At 40.8% G+C, this 21,745-nt stretch overlaps 1 protein-coding gene across 1 annotated transcript in view; it reads left to right on the forward strand.

The window, feature by feature from the left end:
• wdpcp (WD repeat containing planar cell polarity effector) overlaps positions 1-21,745 on the forward strand; it is a 91,221-nt gene that overhangs the window by 13,967 nt on the left and 55,509 nt on the right. The window contains exons 3-9 of the mRNA XM_075480443.1: positions 2,339-2,587; positions 5,646-5,804; positions 7,605-7,689; positions 13,262-13,306; positions 17,459-17,509; positions 19,539-19,609; positions 20,965-21,024. Coding sequence (XP_075336558.1) covers positions 7,629-7,689; positions 13,262-13,306; positions 17,459-17,509; positions 19,539-19,609; positions 20,965-21,024 — 288 coding nt within the window. The 5' untranslated portion in view covers positions 2,339-2,587; positions 5,646-5,804; positions 7,605-7,628. The remainder of the gene's footprint in view (positions 1-2,338; positions 2,588-5,645; positions 5,805-7,604; positions 7,690-13,261; positions 13,307-17,458; positions 17,510-19,538; positions 19,610-20,964; positions 21,025-21,745) is intronic.

The following is a 21,745-nucleotide window of genomic DNA, read 5'->3' on the forward strand; positions in this document are numbered from 1 at the left end:
ATCAACAGTGCTTGATTCGTTGTTGACATCTACCGCCATTTTGTAGTTTAACATTAATTCCTGAGGAAATAAGGCGGCTGCATCGACTTGCTTCCTTTCTACTGTTTTTAAAAAAAGAGAAAATATATAAATAATGGCAGTGGTACAGACGCATAAAAAGTACATCTGATTGGTCTCAAATAGGGCTTCTGAGATTGAACTAAATGGGGGAAAAAAATACTTTTGCAGATTGCCAAGGAGGAGTTAAAGGACTCATTGTGCATATATCAGAGATGCTGGATGCTTTGATAAACCAACGGGAATAAGAACAAGTTAACATGGCTGCTGAGATGCAAAACCTGCATTTCATTTGTAGACAAAACACCCAACTCAGAAATCCAGGGGGCTTCTTTTTGCTGTGATTTTTCTCCTGAAAATTCTGATGCAAAGTTGTGACTCTTTTCTCTTCCATTTTGAAGCCTCTTTAATTGTGATTTATCTCCTCACTGGCATTTAACTCTAAACTCTGCAGCACATCCAGTGAGCGTTGTTCTAACAGAGTCGCAAGTTCCCCTTTTGTTAAGTTCTGGTGAAGCAAGAAGGTTTTAATGTCTCAGTTATTCAGAAGTTATATTGTAGTTTGACTCCCTGATTCTTCCTATGTTTGAACTCTTCAGGTAGATAATTTTCATCACAATTGTTCACCAATTTACAGACAAATCATCCGAGTCTCAAGTTATTCTCAGTATTGAGGGTGTACGTCCGTGGCCACATTGCAGAACAAAACTAATTCAGTGTCCTCCAAATGTTGCTAACTTGCTCACATCTCAACAAACATAGACATATACTGTGTCTTAGAAAAGGCCGTTCACATTTAGGACAGGATTTCTGAAGTCTTTTCTCTACCCCACAGATCGTATCTGTAATCAGAGTCTCTCTAATTTACTTTAGACTCCTTTTATTCTCGTTTTTTTTTTTTTTTGGCTGCTTTTTAGTTCGAAGAATATCTTTCTCTCTTGAGAGACATTTTTGTCCACCTTTCCTTCCTCTTATATGACTATGTAAACTCCTGTGAATTTACTTAAGATAAGAGGTTGTTTGAGCATGAGTTCATTGTTTCAAATGTATGTGAATGTGTACAAATGTACATTTCCTCAGGTACCAAACGGTAGTAGAGGATGCCCTATAGTGTATTTGCTTTTCCAGGCATATATCTTTGTGTTACATATGTGAGAGACTGGAGTGACCATAACATGTGACCGTTAGCCTACACGTCTGTTATGTTGTGTTTTTTAGTTTATTCCCCCAGACCAAGGCAAGGCAAAGACATGCAGTCGCTTGTGTTAAAAAACAGAAAAATTGAGAAAATATTTCTATAATTTGAAAATAAATTAACTGTTTTTGTGTCTATTTTATTGTTCTTATTTAGTTTATTTTGACCCTGATAATAAAGAAGAGACACAAACAGATAAAGTGACTAAAAGGCGGAAAATTAGACCCTGAAACGCAGTCCTTTGAGTGAGAAGAGACAAAGAAATGGGAAACTAAGAATGACGTGACAAGAAGAGACAAGCAAGAGGTGCAAAAGATGAAGGGTGAGGGTAGAGTAGGCAGAGGGATGATAAGACAATGGGAGAAGTTAAAGGGAGGACAAAGGTGACAAATATACACAGAAAGCCAGGTAGGTGAGGGAATGGTGGTGTGTTTATGTGGATTAAGTGAAGGGTTGTGAGTGTTTAGTGGTGAGGGATTGAGATGAGCCTGTGATGGCCTGATGTCAGTCACCCTGTGGCAGATCTTTAACCCTGAAGTTTATCACATCACTCTTCCAGCAGCGATCAGACCACTAAAGCTCTGCCTCCAGTGTCTCCTGGAGCCCTGATAGATTATGTGTTAAAGACACAGTTTTAGCTAATTTATTTATGGTCTTACATGTGTTGTGTGGCCCGTTTAAGAGGACAGACGATGCTAATTTCAGACACGCATTGAATCCAGTGCAGTAACTTTAGACGGCACTGGATATTATTGAGATATTATTGTGGCAAACCATGTTAGATTAAACACCACGTATCAACCTGATCGAAACGTTCATTTTTAGCACCCTTTTCACACCAGAAAAACACACCAAAGAAGTCAATGTGTAGGCTTATTTAAAAAGAAGAAGATGTGGCTGAGCATGACACAGCGATACTGCTCTGCTCTCAGGTTTTATAAGACTTACATTGCGACTGGCGATTTTAGGAAATAGTAGACATATCTTAGAAAACTTGTATTGTTCCTCCTTTCACCCTGAGGAAACCAGTCTCAAATATTTACTGAAAGTGCTGTGTTGAACTTTTTCTCTCTGTGTCCGTTACAGGCAGACATACAGAGGCGTTCTCACACTCAGAATTCACCCAGAGGGGACGGAGAAAGAGGAGCAGAGAGCAGACGAGGTTGTGGGTCCCGTGGACTGTCTTTGAAAGCGGAGTCGTGTGTTTTCCCTGCCGTCCTTTGATGTTAAAGCAGTCTCTTCACCAGTGTAAAGACGGGATACAATAACCTCACCCCCCACTGCCACCGCCCGGCCCCTGACTGTACACACCCACAAAGCTCTGTAGGGGGACAGGTAACCCACAGCAACCACAGCCAGAATTCAGAATGAGCATGGCAGCTGTCCAGGATCTGTGCAGCCTGCTGGGTGTGTGTGTGTGTGTTTATTTGTACATGCCAACGTGCCAGAGTGTGACTGCTGGATGTAGACAAGAGTGTGTACATAAAACAATTTGTGATAAGTCATATATGCTTCACACATTTAGCCATCAACAATTCATGCATGTTGTTTATTGTAAATATATTGTGAACAAAGACGGAGAGTAAGAAGGCAAGGCAAGTTAATGTTATTAAAGGAGAAGTTCGTTTTTTTTAAACCTGGACCTAATTTCTGGCATAAAACGCGTTCATCTACTCACCGATAATTCAATTCAATTCAATTCAATTCATTTTTATATATATAGCGCCAAATACAAAAAATGTCATCTCAAGGCACTTAAATAATAAAGTCCAATTCAAGCCAATTGGAAATCAATTCATTGTAATCATAATTATTTATCAAATAATCCAATTCATTCATATAGAGCCAATTCAAAAACAATTTCCTAGCTAAGGAAACCAACAGATTGCACCGAAACTTGTCTTCAGTCCAATCTCCTGTCCTGAGCGTGCCTGAGGCGACTGTGGAGAGGAACAACTCCCTTTTAACAGGAAGAAACCTATGGCAGAACCAGACTCAGGAAGGGAGGCCATCCTCCTCGACCAGCTGGGGTTTGAAAGGCAGAAAAGAGGGGAAAAAACACTGTAACACCATTCAAAGGATATCTGTTGGAACAGTTTGGTGAAAGTCGGCGTCCTTTGGACGATATTTAAATCACTCGAGAGCCGCATATATCTGTATAATGGAAGAGAACAGGGCATAGACAATACAGCCTCTAAATAAGGCAGTATCTGTCTTTATTTCACCAATACTTTAAGACGAATGAATGAATGAACACGTACTATTGCACTGTTAGTTCAGAGCTGCCGTGTTGTTGTTATTAGGGGCTGTCGGGGGTCTTTCTGCACACCCGTCTACTGGGATGACGTCATCGCCGCGTGCCGCTGCAGCACAGCTTATTCACACCAAGCCCAGTCTCACAGGAAAAAAATGTAACATGAACTTCTGCCCACATGTGGAACACACGGTTTCAAAATGAATGTTTAAAAACTTGTTTTGGAGGTCGTTTTGTATAGTTCAGCACGTGACAGTGACTGCAGACCATGAATATAAATGTGTATCTTTCAAACCCAGTCTAACCCTGACCGAAAACCTAACTGTTTATGAGAGTGAAGTAGAAGCATGATGAAACAAAAATGGGATGGGATGCAAAGTAAAAGGTGTTGAACTCCTCTCACCCCCTTATAGAGTCAACATTATCACGTCATTATGTCATAACAAGCTGACACACGATAGCGTGACCACGGCAGCGTCACAGTAGGGAAATGATTCAGTAAAATCAGCCTTTTTGTCTGTAAAACTGCAAAATGATGCCAATAAGATGCAACACAAGTCCAGGGGGATGAATTTAAATGCAGCACAGACCTCAGAATCAGATTAACTGTTTTTACTTTATCTGCGTAAGAGGAAGAGGCGTTCATGAATGGTGTTTGAGTTAATACATTTACCAAAAGCAACATATAGAGAAGAATATAATCCAAAACAAAAGCCACTGACACTCAGTCAAGTCTATGGAAATATATAACTGAACGAGGGGGGCCTACATGATATCAGGCAGGTGATTTCTGTGTTTCTGATGTGTCCTCAGTGCTCATGGACACACATCAATCTCATCCAGCACACATTCACCCATTGGGCTGTTGTTTTCTGTATCTCCACCAGACCTGGACACCTCCCCAGAAACGGGTCTCTTGAACTTTTAGACCAGCCAGACACTGGAAATTACTAAATGAAAGCCGGCTGAAATGAGGTTTTCCTTCCAAAAGGGCTGAGTTCCTCTAAAAGGGCCAGTTATGAGAGGATGAAAGAATCCTCTTATGTCAGTAAACTCGTTACGCCATTACTGTCATGCCATGCTCGCCCCAGCGTTTCCATGGCATCCCCTGTTATCTCTGTGTATTTTTGTTGCGACTTGCGGTTTTGGGGGTTGAGTGGCAAAATTAGATTTTTTTTTTTTTTTTTACTTTTTTTTTTCCTCCACTCCAAGAGGAGCAAGAGGTAAAGATAAGAGAGTCTCCTCTCAGCAGTAACAAGAGAAAAGAAGAGTAACGGAGAGCATTACCTGCACAGATAGAAAAATGAATGGTCAACACAGCAGAACTGCCACTCTCCTGCATGGAGGATACTCCTGTCATAGTCAGTCTGACCTCAGTTTATCCCTGGAAGAGGGTCTCTGTATGTGAATGAAACAGTAATATACAGTGGATACAGTCTACTAGATTACCCCAGAAATATTTCAATCTTCTCATTGTGTTGTCTTACTAAATTTTTACAGAATACACTATTTTGTCTTCTTTTCCATAAAACATTAAGTTGTTGGTTTAATTTCAGGTTGAAAGGTTTTATTAATTATTTATCCGCCCTATTGTTATCGTTATGTTGATTTATGTTAAGCGGCTGCTGCACCATTGCAGAAACCTTTTGGGATTGATCAAGTATACTCTGGAAAGCCCAATTCTCTAGAAGACCGAGACAAGTTTTCCTAAATTTGATTGTGTTCAGGAAACATTCATCAGCCCTTTGATTCTGATCAATTATCCATGGAATGGTGTTATGATAAGAGAAGTTGGGTTTGGGCCTCATCCAGGTTTTGGTGTTGTGGTCATTCCACATTAATCTGTACTGCTAGCTTTGTGGTGTTATATATATAGACTATGTATATATATATATATATATATATATATATAAAAGGATCTTGTGGTACTCAGATTCCACACAAAATTGACTTATTTGAACTGAATTTGTGATTTCTGAAGTAATTGACAGCACCAAAGGTTTTCCTTTCACTTTCCCCAGTTGTTTTGTGGAGGTTACATAAAACTCTAAAACATTTCCATTTAAATTACAGGTTTTAATAAGATAAGGTACAATGTTGCACCTTGTGGTGAACCCTCTGTGTGTGCTCTCATGGTAGAGTGGTGTTGAGCGGGTACACCTACTTCCTGGAGAGTGTTCTTCACTTGGGTGGTTGTTGTGAAGGCGTTTTTCTTCACCGTGGAAAGGATCCTGCGATCAACCACCATTGTTGTCTTCGGTGGACGTCCAGGCCCTTTTTGAGTTCCCGAACTCACCGGTGAGCTCATTTTTTTTCTCACAGAACGTACCAAACTGTTGATTTGGCCACTCCTAACATTTCCGCTGCCTCTCTGATGGATTTCTTCTTTTTTATTCAGCCTAAAGGATGGTCTGTTTCACTTCCACTGAAAGATCCTTTGACTGCATGTTGTGGGCAACAGCTTCCAAATCCAAATGTCACACCTGGAATCTGCTCCAGACCTTTTACCTGCTTAATTGATGATGGATTAACGAGGGAATAGCCTTGATTTAATTGTCCAATTACCTTTGAGCTGTAATTCCTAAACCTTTCCTCCAATTTGGAGGGGAAATCCTCAAATAAAAGCTGAGAGTCTTCACTTTAAGTTATATATAACTGTATCTTGAATATGTTTTAGTGAACTGCTGCTGTGTCAGTGTCCATATATATATATAGACCTACTGTATACAAACCTTAATAAGTACACAAAAACACAATTTACATTAAAATGCTAAACCGGGGGAAACCTCTGCCAGACTTTGTGCTATGGTTAAAGCTGTTGGACTAGCAGTGATACTGGTGGTAGTAGTGATGTCCTCTTGTTAGCAGAAGCTTTGCTTACAAACTGTTAACAAACCATCAGTAATTCAGGGGAAACCCCACAAACTGGAGTGGAAGAAGGAAGCAGCGTAACCCTTCAGGAGGAGAGTTTACCTGGCTGCAGAATGAAGTCTGTAATAAAGACGAAGGGACAGCAGCAGCTGTGTGACCTGCTCTGCGTTCATTAGCTGATATGAGGAATGCTGCATGCTTTGTCTGAGCTGTCAGCTTCAAACTGTCGTCCATCACTGCTCGCCTGTGGTGTGTGAAAGATGGCACAAGTGTTACCGCCCGTGACCTGCCTCACTCTCGTCTATCCATCCCCGTCTTTCCATCTTAGTAGTAATACATGTGTAGGAGGTAAAGGAGGCACGGCTGCAGAGCAGTATTATGTTGCATATTTACTTTAAATCATACCCTTGACTGATATTACTACAAATACCATTACTCCTGCTCACGGTCTGCTGCTACCCGTCATACCACTAATGTGACTTCAAACAACAAGATTTTAGTTTCATACCTACAATGTGTGACACTGTTTTCACCGGTAGGCTTTTAAAAATATTCCCATTCTGTAGGAACGTTAAAAGAGTTATTATATCTCATCAGTAACGAATCACAGCTCGGAGAAACACTGATTTTAGTTAGATTACCGTTCAATTAATTCATAGAGTCAAGATTTTCCAGTTATCCTGGATGAATTCAGCCATGTGTCATATGAACTGCTGAGATTTAGAGATTTATTGTGATCACTTATTTTGTTCCAGGCCTCACTAAGTTTTGGTCATTGTAATACTTTCTCTGATGATTCATGGTTACTCCATGTTGTTATATATGTATTTTCCTTTTTTCTTATCATATACATGTGCATGCATGCTCAGTCAGCTAAACTCTGTTGGTGATATTGACTAAACTCCTTTAGCGTGATGTGAGTAAAGTACACTGGAGCTAGGACTCTGCAAGCTGTGATAATAAAAAGAATAACACAGAAATTACAGGAAAATATAAAGTCAACTTGAATAGACCGATGAGGGAAGAATTAATCCTGATAAAATGAATAGAGTTATTTGAAGTCGCGCCTGACGGGTTTTTATGTTTGTGATGTGCCGTCATGCGTGCTCTGCTTGACCTAAACAGACCTGCCGGTTTGTCTTCTCATCAAGATATTCATCTGTGGTCGTGTTTGGTCTGCCCTGCCTTTCACTCCATCTTTCATTTCTCTCTTGTCCCTCGCTGCAGACTCGGGTTACACTCCTCCGTCAGATGGCGTTCTGCCTGGCTGAGCTGCACTTGTGGTCCACCAAGAGCTCCCTCCAAGTTAAAGGTACCACTTATCATCGTGTTCAATCTTCCACCCCTCTCATAAAGTCTCTCCTTGTCTTCTTTCTTTTCCTCCTCACTCTGTCTTGTTCGGGCTATTTCTGTCAACGCTCACTTTGTTTTCACACCTCCTCCCTGCCTGTATCTACCTCACCAATCTGACTCTCAGGCAACATCAATTCACACCTTTTCTGTTTTCACTTTCTAGTTCTTTCAATGCATTATACTTGACTTGTTTGTGCATTTTTTCTAGGGCTGGGCGAGTTAACTCGTTATTATCGCGTTAACTCGTTAATTATTTAACGCCGATAAATATTTTATCGCAGGTTTTTTTAATTATTTTTTTGGGGGCTTTTGTGCCTTTAATGGATAGGAAAGTTCAGAGAGACAGGAAGCAGGGGGCAGAGAGAGGGGGAACAACACGCAGCACAGGGCCGTCCAATACGGGACTCGAACCGGGGCCAGCTGCAGTGAGGACTTGTGTTATTATTTATTTTAATATTGTAAATGTCTGTTGCTCACAGGCTTTTATTTTGTAAAAGTCTGTTGTTGTCTGCTGCGGAACCGGAAAAGAAAGTAATCGGCGGATCCAGCAAACATGGAGAAGGGTACGGAACTTTTACTCGGCCATTTTCATTTTAAAGTTCTTCCAGACGGCGGAGTCGACAGAACCAAAGTCATCTGTAAACACTGCCAAGTCTTCTCACCGTAGTAGTTCCAGTCTAAAATATCACTTAAAGGTAAAACACACAACTGATAGCAGCAAGTCATTCAAGGAAACAGACAGTGGAGCGAGGCTTCTGCATAAAAACTACAGAAAGATGCTGATGTTAAAAGTGTGTTTGCATAACAAATGTTATGGCACTTTCATTCATATGGCAGCACATTTAAAATAAAACTAAATGCTAAAAGCTATACACTACTTTTGGATTCATTTTTTGGATTTTGCTTACAAATGCGATTAATCGTGATTAATAAGGGAAATCATGTGATTAATTAGATTAAAAATTTTAATTGTTGCCCAGCCCTAATTTTTACACAAGCATCTAAAAAAAGGAAAAAGACAACAACAATGAGATCTGTTTGATGGTTAAACATTTGTTTGTCTTTCTAAAAATTTAAAAATGTAAAAGTAAACGCTAACCAGTGCCCCTGCATGATGGGACTGGAATAAAAAAGTATCTGCCCCACCTTCCTCCCCCCTCCCTGCCATCATGACTCTTCTACCCTCAACATCTACCTGTTGTTGCACTGGTAGCCCTCTCTGAAAGCACCGATGATGATGTAAAGGCTACCACAGCAGCTCCTACCTCACTCATGTTTGAGATATTTGCACACATTTGCCTTCTCTTTCTCTTGCGGTTTTTCCGCTCCACCAATAATTAAAAGAAGGATAAACATTTACACTTTACTTACTGTTTAATTACTGTTATGGTTGGAATTGTTCTGCACACTGGCACAGTTTTTACTTTAGCTGGTTACAAAAACAAATTGAAGTCGTAGTTATGTGTTATTAGTTTCAGTTACTAGTTTGAGATAATTCCCATTTAAATTGGAGCAGGGGATTACGAGTTACAGCTCGAGCCTCAAACGTCCCTCAGATATAATTTGACTATAAGTTACATATGAGTTTTTTAGTTTGGATGCAGCACTGACACGTCTTCAGCGAGTGAAATGCAGCTCGGATTGAGGTGATGGATTCAGAGATAGTAGAAACGTCTTTATCTTCAACAACTCCTCGGTGTCCCTTACAGCATGTTTTGGATCATTGTCCATCTGTATTGCGAAGTGTCAGCCACTAAGCTTTGCTGCATTTGTTGGAATCTGGGCAGCATTCATCTGCCTGCTTCTGTCCTCTGTCACGCCATCAGTAAAAAGCAGTGATCCAGCACCATGACAGCCGTGCATGCTGCTGCCATCTCGCTGCCTCCACATGTTTTATAGATGATGCTCTGCGCTTCTTTTGTGAGCTGTCCCAAATATTCGCCATCCTTTTTTCTCCCTCTCATTCTCATGCAGGTTTATTTTAGTTTAATCTGTCCAAAGAATGATTTTTAAGATGTTTTTTTTTTGGTAATGTCTAATATGGGCTTTCTGTTATTAAAGCTCATAGATTGTTTTCATTTTGTAGAACAAACCCTCTGTTGTCATGAAGTCTTCTCTTTATGGTCAACATATTTAATGACACGTTTTCCTCCTGGAGATTTTTCTTCATTTTGCTTGATATTTTAAAGAGTTTTTCTTTATCATGAAGGATCCAGAGATCCTTTTTATTGATGGTCAGGTATTTCTGTGTTACCCAGCTGTTGATTTAGCAAATTCTAACAGTTCAACTATCTCTCTGATAGATTTATTCAGCGAAATCTGTTTCACTTGCATTATGGCTTCTTTGACCTCATATCGTGGGTTCAAAGCAACAGTTTCCAAATGTAAATGCCACATTAAGAATCAACTTTACCCTTTAACCTACTAAAATGATGAAGAAATGACTAAGAGATAGTTCAACTTGTCCATCATACAACTTTTTTTTTTTTAAACATATATTTATTGTTTTTTCATGTTAATATAACAACATCCGACAATTTAAACATCCAAAACATATGGCAGTAAAGAAAATAATTAAATTATTAAAACAGATACAATAAACCACAGCAATTAGTCAGCAAATTACTGTGCAATGAATATAAAATAATGAAAATAATAAAAAATAAATGGGTAAATAAACACATATATAAATAAAAATAGTAATAATAATAAATAAAAAAAGTATTCAAAATGTAGGTTAGAGCTTGCACTCCCACCAACAAATTAAATAATTTTCATTATCTCATTCTCCCTCCCTCAACAGTTTCAGAAATATCCTCCAAATATCATAAAATTCAGAAGCCCTCTTTCAAACAATATAGGTCAGTTTCTCAAGAGCCAAACTCGATGTTAAGTTATTTAACCAGTGGGTTAAAGAGGGGCAACCAACATTCTTCCAGCATAATGCAATACAGCGTTTGGCCTGCAATAAACAAAGGTCAACCATTTTTCTTTCCTTACAGGATAAAGTACAGTCATCTGGATAAATGCCTACAATACATACCTTAGGGCATAAAGGCATAGGGGAAGTTGTGATCTGAGAGATATACTTTAACACTGAGCTCCAAAATTTTGAATCTCTTCACATTTCCATAAACAGTGATATAATGTACCCTGGTGATTGTTGCACTTATAACATAGATCAAGTATATTAGGATCAAATTTATTTAATTGTACAGGATAGATATATGTTCGCATTATCCAATTAAATTGTATCATTCTCAATCGAGTGTTGATGGTTTGAGTGTGTATTTTTAAACATATTTCACTCCATTCAATGAGTGTAATATCTTTTTGTAGGTCTCGTATCCATTGCTGTCTCTTAACATCAGAGTTTTCCTTATGGTTTTCAACCAACATGTTATAGAACAAGGATACCAATCTTTTACCCAAACAGTTTTTTGTAACATGTGTTTCTAAGATGGAGAATGGAGGTTGTTGCACTGAATTGTTTAAGTGTGCCAGAATAAAACTTATAAGTTGTAAATACTTAAAGAAGTGTTTTTGCGGTATATCAAACTTTGCCTTTATCTCACTGAATGACATTAGAGTATAGTCATCATACAGCTTTTTAGTTTAAAAAATTAGAGTCCCTGCAAAATTCTTTGTCATTCTTGAAATCTTCATCCAGTTTGGATGTGAATACCCTAAAGTTAAAGCAGAAAATTTGAACTTCAAGCCATGTTTCTCTGTGGTACGATGCTCAGCACCTATCAGTCCATCTCTTCTGTAAGACGAAAATGCTCCGTTTCTCCATTTTCTTGTTTTCTCCTGCCTTCCACACCGTCTTGTCTTTCACAGTCTGCTGAGTTTTCAAAGAAGATAATGTCTCTCAGAGGCTGTCTGTACGTAAACATGCGTGTGTGTAGTGTCATGTGTATACAGGAAGGTACAGGAAGGCGCATATCCGAGGCGACGGTGGCATATCCTTATTTGTTTGTTTTTTCCCTGCTGTCTGTGTTGTCTGATATCTCAGATGAATGTGGATGGATACATCTGAGGGAAAAGACCTGGTCGCTGGGGTGTGACGCTCCCTATCATCATCGTCCTCACATTACACATTCGCCTAAAAACAAAAATACAGATTGAAAAAAAAGCACCTTCTGCACTATGATGCCATGAGATGTGTGAGTGTAAATCATGTTGGGATATTTTCCCAGCGTTGTACATATCAAAGTGGGTAAGAATTTATCAGAAACCATTCACTCTTTGTCATGGGAGATTTTTAGTCTCACGACTGTGCTCACATGGTATAAGGTGGGTTTAATCATGAATTTCATCTTTGATTAGAAAAGTTTGAATGAAATAAAAACAGTCCGTATACAACCAGACAGTCGATTAGGGTTGACATATCCCACTTTGAAGTATGACTAAACATCCAGCTTTTTAAAGATCAGGTTACAAGGATCCCTGTTGTGACCAACAGCCTTTGATTTAAGGTGATATCCACTTGTTTTACATCCAATCCCACAACTCGTGGGCAGCCATGTTGAATATTTTGCCACTCGTGTGTAGAAAGAACAGTGATGTAGTTAAATACCCTATCGCAGAGAACTAGGTTTTTATACTCCTCTCTCCTCCAGCACTGTGTTTATTTTTGTTATTTCTTACGAATATTCTGCTTAGGCTGCCTTTAAAAAACTATTTCAAAATGTCAAATTTCAGGGACAGTTGTTGTTATTGCTTCTTTACATATTAGTGGATTTTTACAAATGTTTCGGGGGACGTTTTATTCGATGATATGTAGACAAGCAGGTTAAAAACAGTACTACAGCGCATGTCAGTAATAAAGCAGTGACACCAAGCCACTTTTTGCTTGCTGAAAATCCTCATCATCTAACAAACAGAAGTAACTTGTAGAGCAGTGAGTGCATCTGTATCCCAATATCACTATATGGTTCACAAAATGTGTATGCGTGTGCGTGCCATCAGCTCTCCTGTTGTATCAGTGTGACCTGGCCTCAGGAGCGGCAGCAGAGGCAGCAACAGTAGCGAAGCGATAAAGAAACGATGTGTTGTGCGAATCCGAGACTCGCTGCTTACTGTTTCGGGCCTGGAGGAATAACACTCACAGGGAAAAAAAAGCCTCAGCTCAGCAGTTTGTGTGTATGCGTGCATATCTGCCGGTATGTGTGTTTCTGCTTGTTGCATGCTGTGCGGATGTCAGTCTGGGTTTCTGTAGGCGTCTGCAGATTCTGCGCATCTACTTTTAAATGTGCATGTTGCATGTTTGCAAAGCAGAGTTTGTCCCTCAGGTGGGATGGGTTGAGGCACACTCCTGTCTTTATTAATACCCCTCAGCACGCCACCTTCATTCTGGCTTGGACCCCCCTCCTCCCACACTGGGTCTTATCTAAACCGCGGTGCTGGCAGACGGGACAGGCCACTGGCTGATAGCGATTGTTTATCCCATGGTGCGAAATTGCTGATCTGTCTTCTGCTTTTCCCTGACAGCGAGATGTTCATCTCTCTTTCTCCCTCTCACCCCACAGATACAGATATTGGCACCTATCAGTACTACGATAAAGGAGAGCCAGGTAAATAGTGTTTATATTGGATGTCTGTTTGTGTTTAAGAGGGGTTGAATTTGTCTTGTTTTTGGAATGTATGTGATTTCCTTATACATAAAGGTGGGGCTTTTTGCTGCCTGCTGACACACAGATTATTGGTCGAGCCTATTTCGATGTCTTACACCCGCTAACCACACATGCACTTGTCCACACAGAGGCTATTAGTATGAAGGATTTACACCCTAAAACCTTATATACACATGCACCTACCACACACACGCAGATTATGAGGCGTGCGCGGTTCTATCTCTTACACTCCCTGTGTTCTTGTTGACCCCGGGGTCCTGCCACACAGCGATAGGAAAACTAAACTGTTGACTTTCTCCTAGATCACATAGCAAGAGGCCCCATGCAGTCCAGCCTCATATTGCCCGAGGCCAGGAGGCTTCCCTTACAATCAGGAAATGCTCAGATCGTTCCCCAGCAGTCCGAGCAGCAAAGCGGCAGGCTGCATCTTCTGTATTAATTTATTTATGACTTCCTTTAAACATGAGTCTGGTTGCCTCGTAGCATGTCTTCATCTGTGTGCCACACCTTGAAAACATGACTCTGTGAATAGGGTTGCATAAACTTTCAGAGACAGCAGACCGTTTGTTATACAAGACGCTGCACTTACCACAGATTAATGACACTGAACTTTAAACCCTTTAAAATAATAATTTTCCTCTTTTACTTACACTATATTGCCAAAAGTATTCGCTCATCTGCCTTTACACGCATTTGAACTTAAGTGACATCCCATTCTTAATTCATATGACGTTGGCCCACACTTAGCAGCTGAAACAGCTTCAACTCTTCTGGGCAAGCTTTCCACAAGGTTTTGACCATTCTTCCAGAAGCACATTTGTGAGGTCAGACCCAAGGTCTGGCTCGCAGTCTCCGCTCTAATTCATCCCAGAGGTGTTCTATCATGTTGAGGTCAGGACTCTGTGCAGGCCAGTCAAATTCTTCCACACCAAACTCGCTCATCCGTGTCTTTATGGACCTTGTGCAGTGGTGCGTAGTCATGTTGGAGCAGGAAGGGGCCATCCCCAAACTGTTTCCACAAAGTCGGGAGCATGAAATGGTCCAACATCTCTTGGTATGCTGAAGCATTCAGAGTTCCTTTCACTGGAACTAAGGGGACAAGCCCAGCTCCTGAAGAACAACCCCACACCATAATCCCCCCTCCACCAAACTTTACAGTTGGCACAATGCAGTTAGGCAAGTACCGTTCCCCTGGCAACCACCAAACCCAGACTCGTCCATCAGATTGCCAGAAGGAGAAGCTTAATGCGTCACTCCAGAGAACGCGTCTCCACTGCTCTAGGGTCCAGTGGCGGCGTGCTCTACACCACTTCATCCGATGCTTTGCATTGCACTTGGTGATCTATGGCTTGGATGCAGCTGCCATGGAAACCCATTCCATGAGGCTCTCTATGCACTGTTCTTGAGCTAATCTGAAGGCCACATGAAGTTTGGAGGTCTGTAGCGATTGACTCTGCAGAAAGTTGGCGACCTGTGCGCACTATGCACCTCAGCATCCGCTGACCCCACTCTGTCATTTTACGTGGCCGACCACTTCGTGGCTGAGTTGCTGTTTAACACAAACATGGTGGCGAACATATTAACACCGTGTTCCTTTTTGCGTACGAAAAGACGTCCTGGCTAACCGACCGCTGCTCCTCTTTGGTAATTCCCACATAGCAAATAGAAGCGACTCAGCGCCACAGCACCCGTGGAATCAGCTGTGAAAAGTTATACAGTACCCACGACACAAACTGGGTCCACAACGCTAACAACACAAGCTTGTTACTTACCATTCCATCAGATTTTAGGTTTTTTTACTGCTCAAAACCTGTCTCCAGCAAAGATAAACAACATTTGTTTATATTTACCCTTTTTTGGGCTATAGTTTTTTTCTTTTGTTTGTTTTTCTCAGGCGGTTGGTAGCATCGGTAATGTTTGTTTGCCAGGAGCTTGTGCTAATGTTTTAATTATGATGATTTTCAGTAAATTCTACTGGTCTGCTTTGTTGCTGTTTGTTTGTTTGCCAATGCCAGCGCTGCCTGCTTCTTCCTCTTCTTCTTCTTCTTCTTCTTCTGTTGCCTCCAGGGCAGACTAGACATTATGTGACTCTTGTTGAGTCAAGTACAAAGTGGTATTACAAGAAAATCTTGTCTTGTCTGTTTCGGCTGCGTTATACACAAGGCGGAATTCTAAATAATGTCATAGATATTGCTTTTTCCATTTCTGCTGATAGCTGTAGCTACATTTGTTCTACAAAGAGCACATTTAAGGAACTTTTTAGCCTGTGCACCTGAACTTTAATCTAAGGCACATTTATTTATTTATTCATTTTTGTGAGCCACACTGATGGAACATATCAAGAAAACACATTGTAACCATATAAAAAGCAAACCTGGTTGCAGAATAGGTAAAAAGACACAATATTCGCTCCATTTTTGGCTATATTTTCAGTTACTTCTGAGGGAAATGTTTGGCTCTTTCTAATTTTATAATAATAATCATGGAGCTGAAGTCCAATGGGTCAGGAATGATCCACTCTTGTCATTTTCATTTATTTTATACATATTTGATCCAGCATTTACACAGAATCTGAATTGCCCAGCTTTAATTGATCCTATCCTATTTGTTGATATGACAGTTTGTAGCATGATGCATTCATTAAAATCTTTGTCTTATCATCTTCTTCCTGTTTTTTAGTATCTCTTTCTTACTTTCTGTATCTTTTCCTTCATCTAATATCCCATGTTTCTTTCTCTCATGCATTCATTTCCTTCTGTCTGTCTTAATTTTTTAAAAATCTCACACATGTGTATTTAGTTTTTGTCTCATTTTGGGTACAGCGAGTCTCCCTGTGCCGTCTCTTCTTTCTCTCATCACGGGGTTCTCTCCTTTCCCTCTCATCTGAGAAGCTGCCTCCTCTTTCATTCCAATCTTCAGTGGAGAGACGATGCTCCTGCTCCCAAATCCTTTCATTTGGAGGATTACTAAAGTGTGGCTTGATATCAGAGTGGAGGGAGGTGGAGCGAAGAAGGAGGCAGAGCAGGGGAGCAGAATGACAATCCAAAAGTATCATAACACTCTCACATAGCATTGTAACGTTTGCTCAGGTCATGATTTGATTGCATATACAGTAGATTACATTGGATTATAACAAATTTGGTGTTTTCTCTATTTTTTATGCCTTTGGGTTTGAATAGGTGAAGCAGAATATGTGTGTGCTGAGCCTGTGTAAAACAAAATAAAATAAAAAATTATTTCAAAACAGATATTTGGTTTATGTAAAGATTCTTAGTTTATTTGGCTCTAAAAGCTTCTGAAATTGTAGCTTTAGACATTTTCAGAGTATTTGCCTACAAGAGAAAAACAAAATCAGTTTCTTTTACTGTTTCTTTACTCAAAAAATCATCTTAATCAGAAAAGTTTGAGGGTTTAGTTTGATAACAATTTAACTGATGGCGAGGTTCTCTGTGAATGAGATCGGCCTACTTTCTGTTTAACTCTGGTACAATGACTTGTTGTCATGCAGGACTCATTGTTTGAAGACAACATTTTTGGCTGCTTGTGTCTTGTTTCACGCTAAAAAGTTGGATATCAGCTTCTGTTAAATCAACAAAGCTGGGGATTTATCTTTTGTGGTTTCTGTTTACTCATCTGAAATGTTTAATGTTCCCCCACTAGAGGGAGACCTAGGCTCATTGGAGCGGCTATGGGGGTCCCCAGCGGCCAACGCCAACCCCCCTCCACCCTGCCCTGTTCATCCAGCCCCAGAGCAGGTGCCCATGTCTGGGCCTGTCTGGCCCTTCACCCCCTTATCTGATTAATACTACTAATCCTGGAGGTGTTCCTGCCTGCCAGAGAGGCCAGCCACCAGACTGGCCACTTTCTTGCTCGGGGCAGCCAGGCCACGAGGCATGGTTATGGGTCGCACTTTGCCAACATTTCCCCCTTGGAACTAAAGGGGATGTTTGAGCTCCAGCTTAGTTCTCTGTTTTTATTTATCTAGATTATAAAGAAAGACCAGACTCACTTATCTTGTGAGCTGTGTTGCTTTAATGCATTCAAATGAACCCATTCATGTGGCCTCTTTATTTCTCTCCTCCCACCCTCCAGCAAATTCCCTGGAGCATCACTACTACAATGAGAAACTCCAATTCTGCGAAGGTAAGTTTCCAACACCGAAACTCAAAGAGGGATTTAGGCAGTTTTATTCTTCATATCCACCCGGTTTGTGTGAGTTTGGGCCCTAATCATCTCACCAGTGGATGTCCATCTTCCAGAAATCACTGCCCAAGTCTCTCAACTGTCCTACTTCCTCTGTTCACTCCCTCCCTCTCTGCTTTTCACCCAGTAGTGGAATACAAACACCCTTATCAGGAGACGAACACTCATCCCCCTGCCCTCCCTTCCCTCCCCTCTCTCCTGACCCCCACACCCGCCACCCCTCATTTGCATGCATCTGTTTACCGCCTCTTCCCTCTCATTCTTAATAGAGAACTCCTCTCCTTAATGGTTGGTATCTGTAAGCATGGAAAGAGAGACTAAAATAAACAGATAGGAGAGCGATTGCACCTCATGGAAAGCAGCAGCTCTTTCCATCCTCCTTTTCTTTTTCTCTCCCACTGAACTTCTTGTATATATGTGGGCAGAAGCAGATGCACAATTTCAATTAGCTGTTTTTTTTTTTTTCCCCGCCTATATGCTTCCTTTCCTCTGTTTAACCACTAGAGATGGAGGAGGAAAATGGAGGGCTGGGAAATTAAAATGATGGGGCCTCGGTGTGGCTCGTGTTGAGATATGTGCTGCAAACTGTGTGGTTGTATTTGGGAGATAACTCCAAAAGCACCACAGGTCCTCACGATTAAATATTTGCTTCTCCTTGAGGATCAGCTGTTGGTTTTGAAGTGACATTTTGCTTTCAGTGGAAAATTTTGCTTTGGAAAGAAAAATGTAAACAACTCTTGTAGCTACTGGTAATAAGAGTGAGCAGTGTGCATTCTGTCAGTGGTTGTATTTACTGATCTCTACTGATTATTTACAATGTATAAAATTTAGATTGTTTTATTATTTATCCACGAATGCCTGAATAACTGGGATCCGCGGTTGCTTTGTAGTGATGTTTCTGGTTAAATGACTCTTGGGGAGATCATCATAAAGAACTCCTACTTAAAGCCTCAACTGGCGAGATGGCTTTCTTTTTTTAAACACTGTAACTCTTTAATAAGAGGACTTAAAATGGATCATAACTGAGGGTGTTTTGAAGCCGTGTTCTGACAGCTTTTAACCCACTACGACCCGATGCAACATAGCAAAAGTTTCTACTTTGTTTCCAGAAAGCCGTCAGGTCTAAGATGGCTCTTTTAATCAAGGTTGTAGGTCAAAATTGTTGAAAGAGGTAATTTAGAAGTAATTTTGGTCATAAATCTGGTGCTCATTACTTAGTTTTATGGTAACTTTGTTGTACTATAGTTATTGCTGCGTGTTTTGTGTGTGATCTCGTACTTAGTTGTAGATATTTTTAAAGAGGAAGGACATCACACACTACATAGGCTATACAACTTTGGTTCATGTAGTTTTTCCTTTAAAAATAACTCAAATAACTAATGTGATTCATGTTTACGAACTTTGGAAAGTTGGTTAAATGAGAATTATTTTTCTAATTATCCTTTGGAGAATGACGTTGAGGAGATAAAAGCAAAACTAGTTTTGCAAAGTAAATATTTAGATATCAGTAGAGCTGTTGAATTTTTCTTTATTCATTGATTTCTTGTTATTTTCATTGGTAGGTAATATATTGCTGGTTATACTCCAGGAGTGAAGTTGCTTGTCAAAAACCAGATGGTAATCAGTTTGGGTGAAAAAAATCGATTTAATCCAATCCTCTCGGCATGAGCATGGACTCAGGATTTGGTGAAAATTGAGCTAACATTCATGAAGACTCTTTATTAACTGCCCTGTGAAAGCACCTGTACCTGCATCTCTTCATTCCACATCACCTTTTATTCCTTTTTTCATACTTGGATCTCTATAACAGCAAAGTTACAGAGGTCAAACATTTTACTGTTTCCATATTTAGTTCCCACATTCTTCTGAATTCCCATGAGTGCCTTTTTCAAAGGATATTTCTCTTCTGTCAGTGTTTAAACGTTAAGTCACATGAGCTCCTGACTCTTCTCGTCTTTTTCCTCCGTAGCTCGAGGCTATTCGTGGACCCCCAGGAACCGCCGACCAGAAAAGCTACGCGATTCGCTGAAGGAGTTGGAGGTAACCGCCTCCCTATGTTCAGCCCCCACCAACTCTCCACCGTCCCTCCTGGCCTCTTCCTCCCTTGGGGATTTTTGGAGTTTTCCCTTTCCGAAACGGCCGATTGATTAACAAATAGGGGCATTCTCTGTCTGTTCTCCCTCTGCCTTCACTCTCCCTGTCGTTCCCGTTTGTTCTCCTCTCCCCCTCCGCTCTCTCATCACCTCTCTTTCGACCGAACTCTGTCATCGAGGGGGATATTTGAGGGGATCAGGGGGCTGCAGGCTTCCCCCTCATCCCCTCTCTTCCTCCCTCCTCCTCTTCCTCCTCCTTCCCTCCACTCTCCCCTCAGTCACCCCTCCCCTCTCCCCCTCTGTACTTGTGGCTGTACAGACCTAGCTTTGTTTGCTGGAACCTGTCTGTGGCTGTTACACACACACATGCACACACTCCCCACCCATCCACCTCCCTCCTCTCACCCGTAACCATTGTCTGAAACCAGAAACAGCCCAGCTCACCTCCACACCCACCCTCCTCCTCCTTCGTCCCTCTCTCCTCCCATCCAATCTCCCCAGCTGGGTTTGGAATGTGGCTGGAATGACTGACCTTACACTCGAACACACACACACAGACACACACATGCACACAAGCAGTCGTTACCTGCATCCTTTTCCAAGTCTCTCCCTCCCCTCTGAGGAGGAGCTGCTGCAGTGACCACCTGTGGTGGCAAGTGCACTGGAAAAAAATCAAAGTCTTGCCAAGTATATTTGTCTCATTTCTAGTCAAAATATCTCATTACACTTAATATAAGACACAACTGCCTAACAAGTACTATTTCAGCCAGATATAGGGACTTGTTTGAAGACAATACATCTGGAATATCTTGTTAAATGAAAAAGTCTTGAAAACAAATGGTTTTGAGTCTGATTTCATATGAAACAAGCTTTTTTTGACATTTGAAGAGGTTTTTAAGCTATTTTCAAGATCACTTTTATCTCAAATGTCCTAAATATTACATCTTATTTCAAGAAATTTTGACAAGCCGATTTTCAGTAGTTCCATTGGCAGATTTTTTTGCTTATTTCAAGCAAAAACATCTTGTAATTGTTGTTTTTCTTACTCTTACGGAGGGGCATTTTTTCCAGTGTGTCCATGGCTGTGTGCTACCAAAACTAAACACAAGAGCAACACTGGGAACTTTGATATGTTGCTAACTATTTATTGGCTCTTGTGGAAGCAAACACATAACTTTCACATGATTTAAATGTTTAAACCCATTTCTGTGTTCCTCTCTGCTACAAAGCGGCGTCAGCTGTGCCTTCTCGTTATGAACTGTATTGTGTATCTCCATTTCTCTGTCCTCTCTGCTCACTCAGGAGCTGTTGCAGACCAACATTTGCATCCAAACCAGATGGAGAAACAAGTACTGCTGCCAGGTACACTCTTCTCCCAACACACTCAGACACCTCTCAGCTGGTCCAGACCTGGCCTCAAATAAAAGGCTTGATCAGACTGTTGATTATCAAATCATTTAAAGCTTAAAGGATAAGACCGGTTTTTTGACATTGGGCCCTTGATTTCACATTATAACATGATGTTCTACTCACCCCTGCTTGTTGTTGGTCATTTGGAGCTGTTCCGAAGATATTCGCGAGGCGTCTGGCTGCTCTCTTGAGATATTCGGCCATGAAACGGTTTCCTATGGGCAAGCTTATACAGGCACAAACTATGCTGTTTATAATTTATTAATTACTGTACACTAGCACTGATAACGTGGAGGTGCGTCGCTTACTTAAAAAAATCCGGGTTACTAATTTTGAATTTTAGCCGAATGAATAAAGAGGCAGCAGGTCTGTGGGCTGCCTGTGGCAGTAGCACGACGATGACGTCAGTAACACCCACTTTACGACAAAAAAATCAAAATTACAATAACCCGGATTTTTTTAAGTAAGCGACGCACCTCCACGTTATCAGTGCTAGTGTAGAGTAATTAATAAATTATAAACAGCATAGTTTGTGCCTGTATGAGCTTGCCCATAGGAAACCGTTTCATGGCCGAATATCTCAAGAGAGCAGCCAGACGCCTCGCGAATATCTTCGGAACAGCTCCAAATGACAAACAACAAGCAGGGGTGAGTAGAACATCATGCTATAATG

The sequence above is a fragment of the Odontesthes bonariensis genome, chromosome 2 (genome assembly GCF_027942865.1).
Source record: "Odontesthes bonariensis isolate fOdoBon6 chromosome 2, fOdoBon6.hap1, whole genome shotgun sequence".
Lineage (NCBI taxonomy): Eukaryota > Metazoa > Chordata > Actinopteri > Atheriniformes > Atherinopsidae > Odontesthes > Odontesthes bonariensis.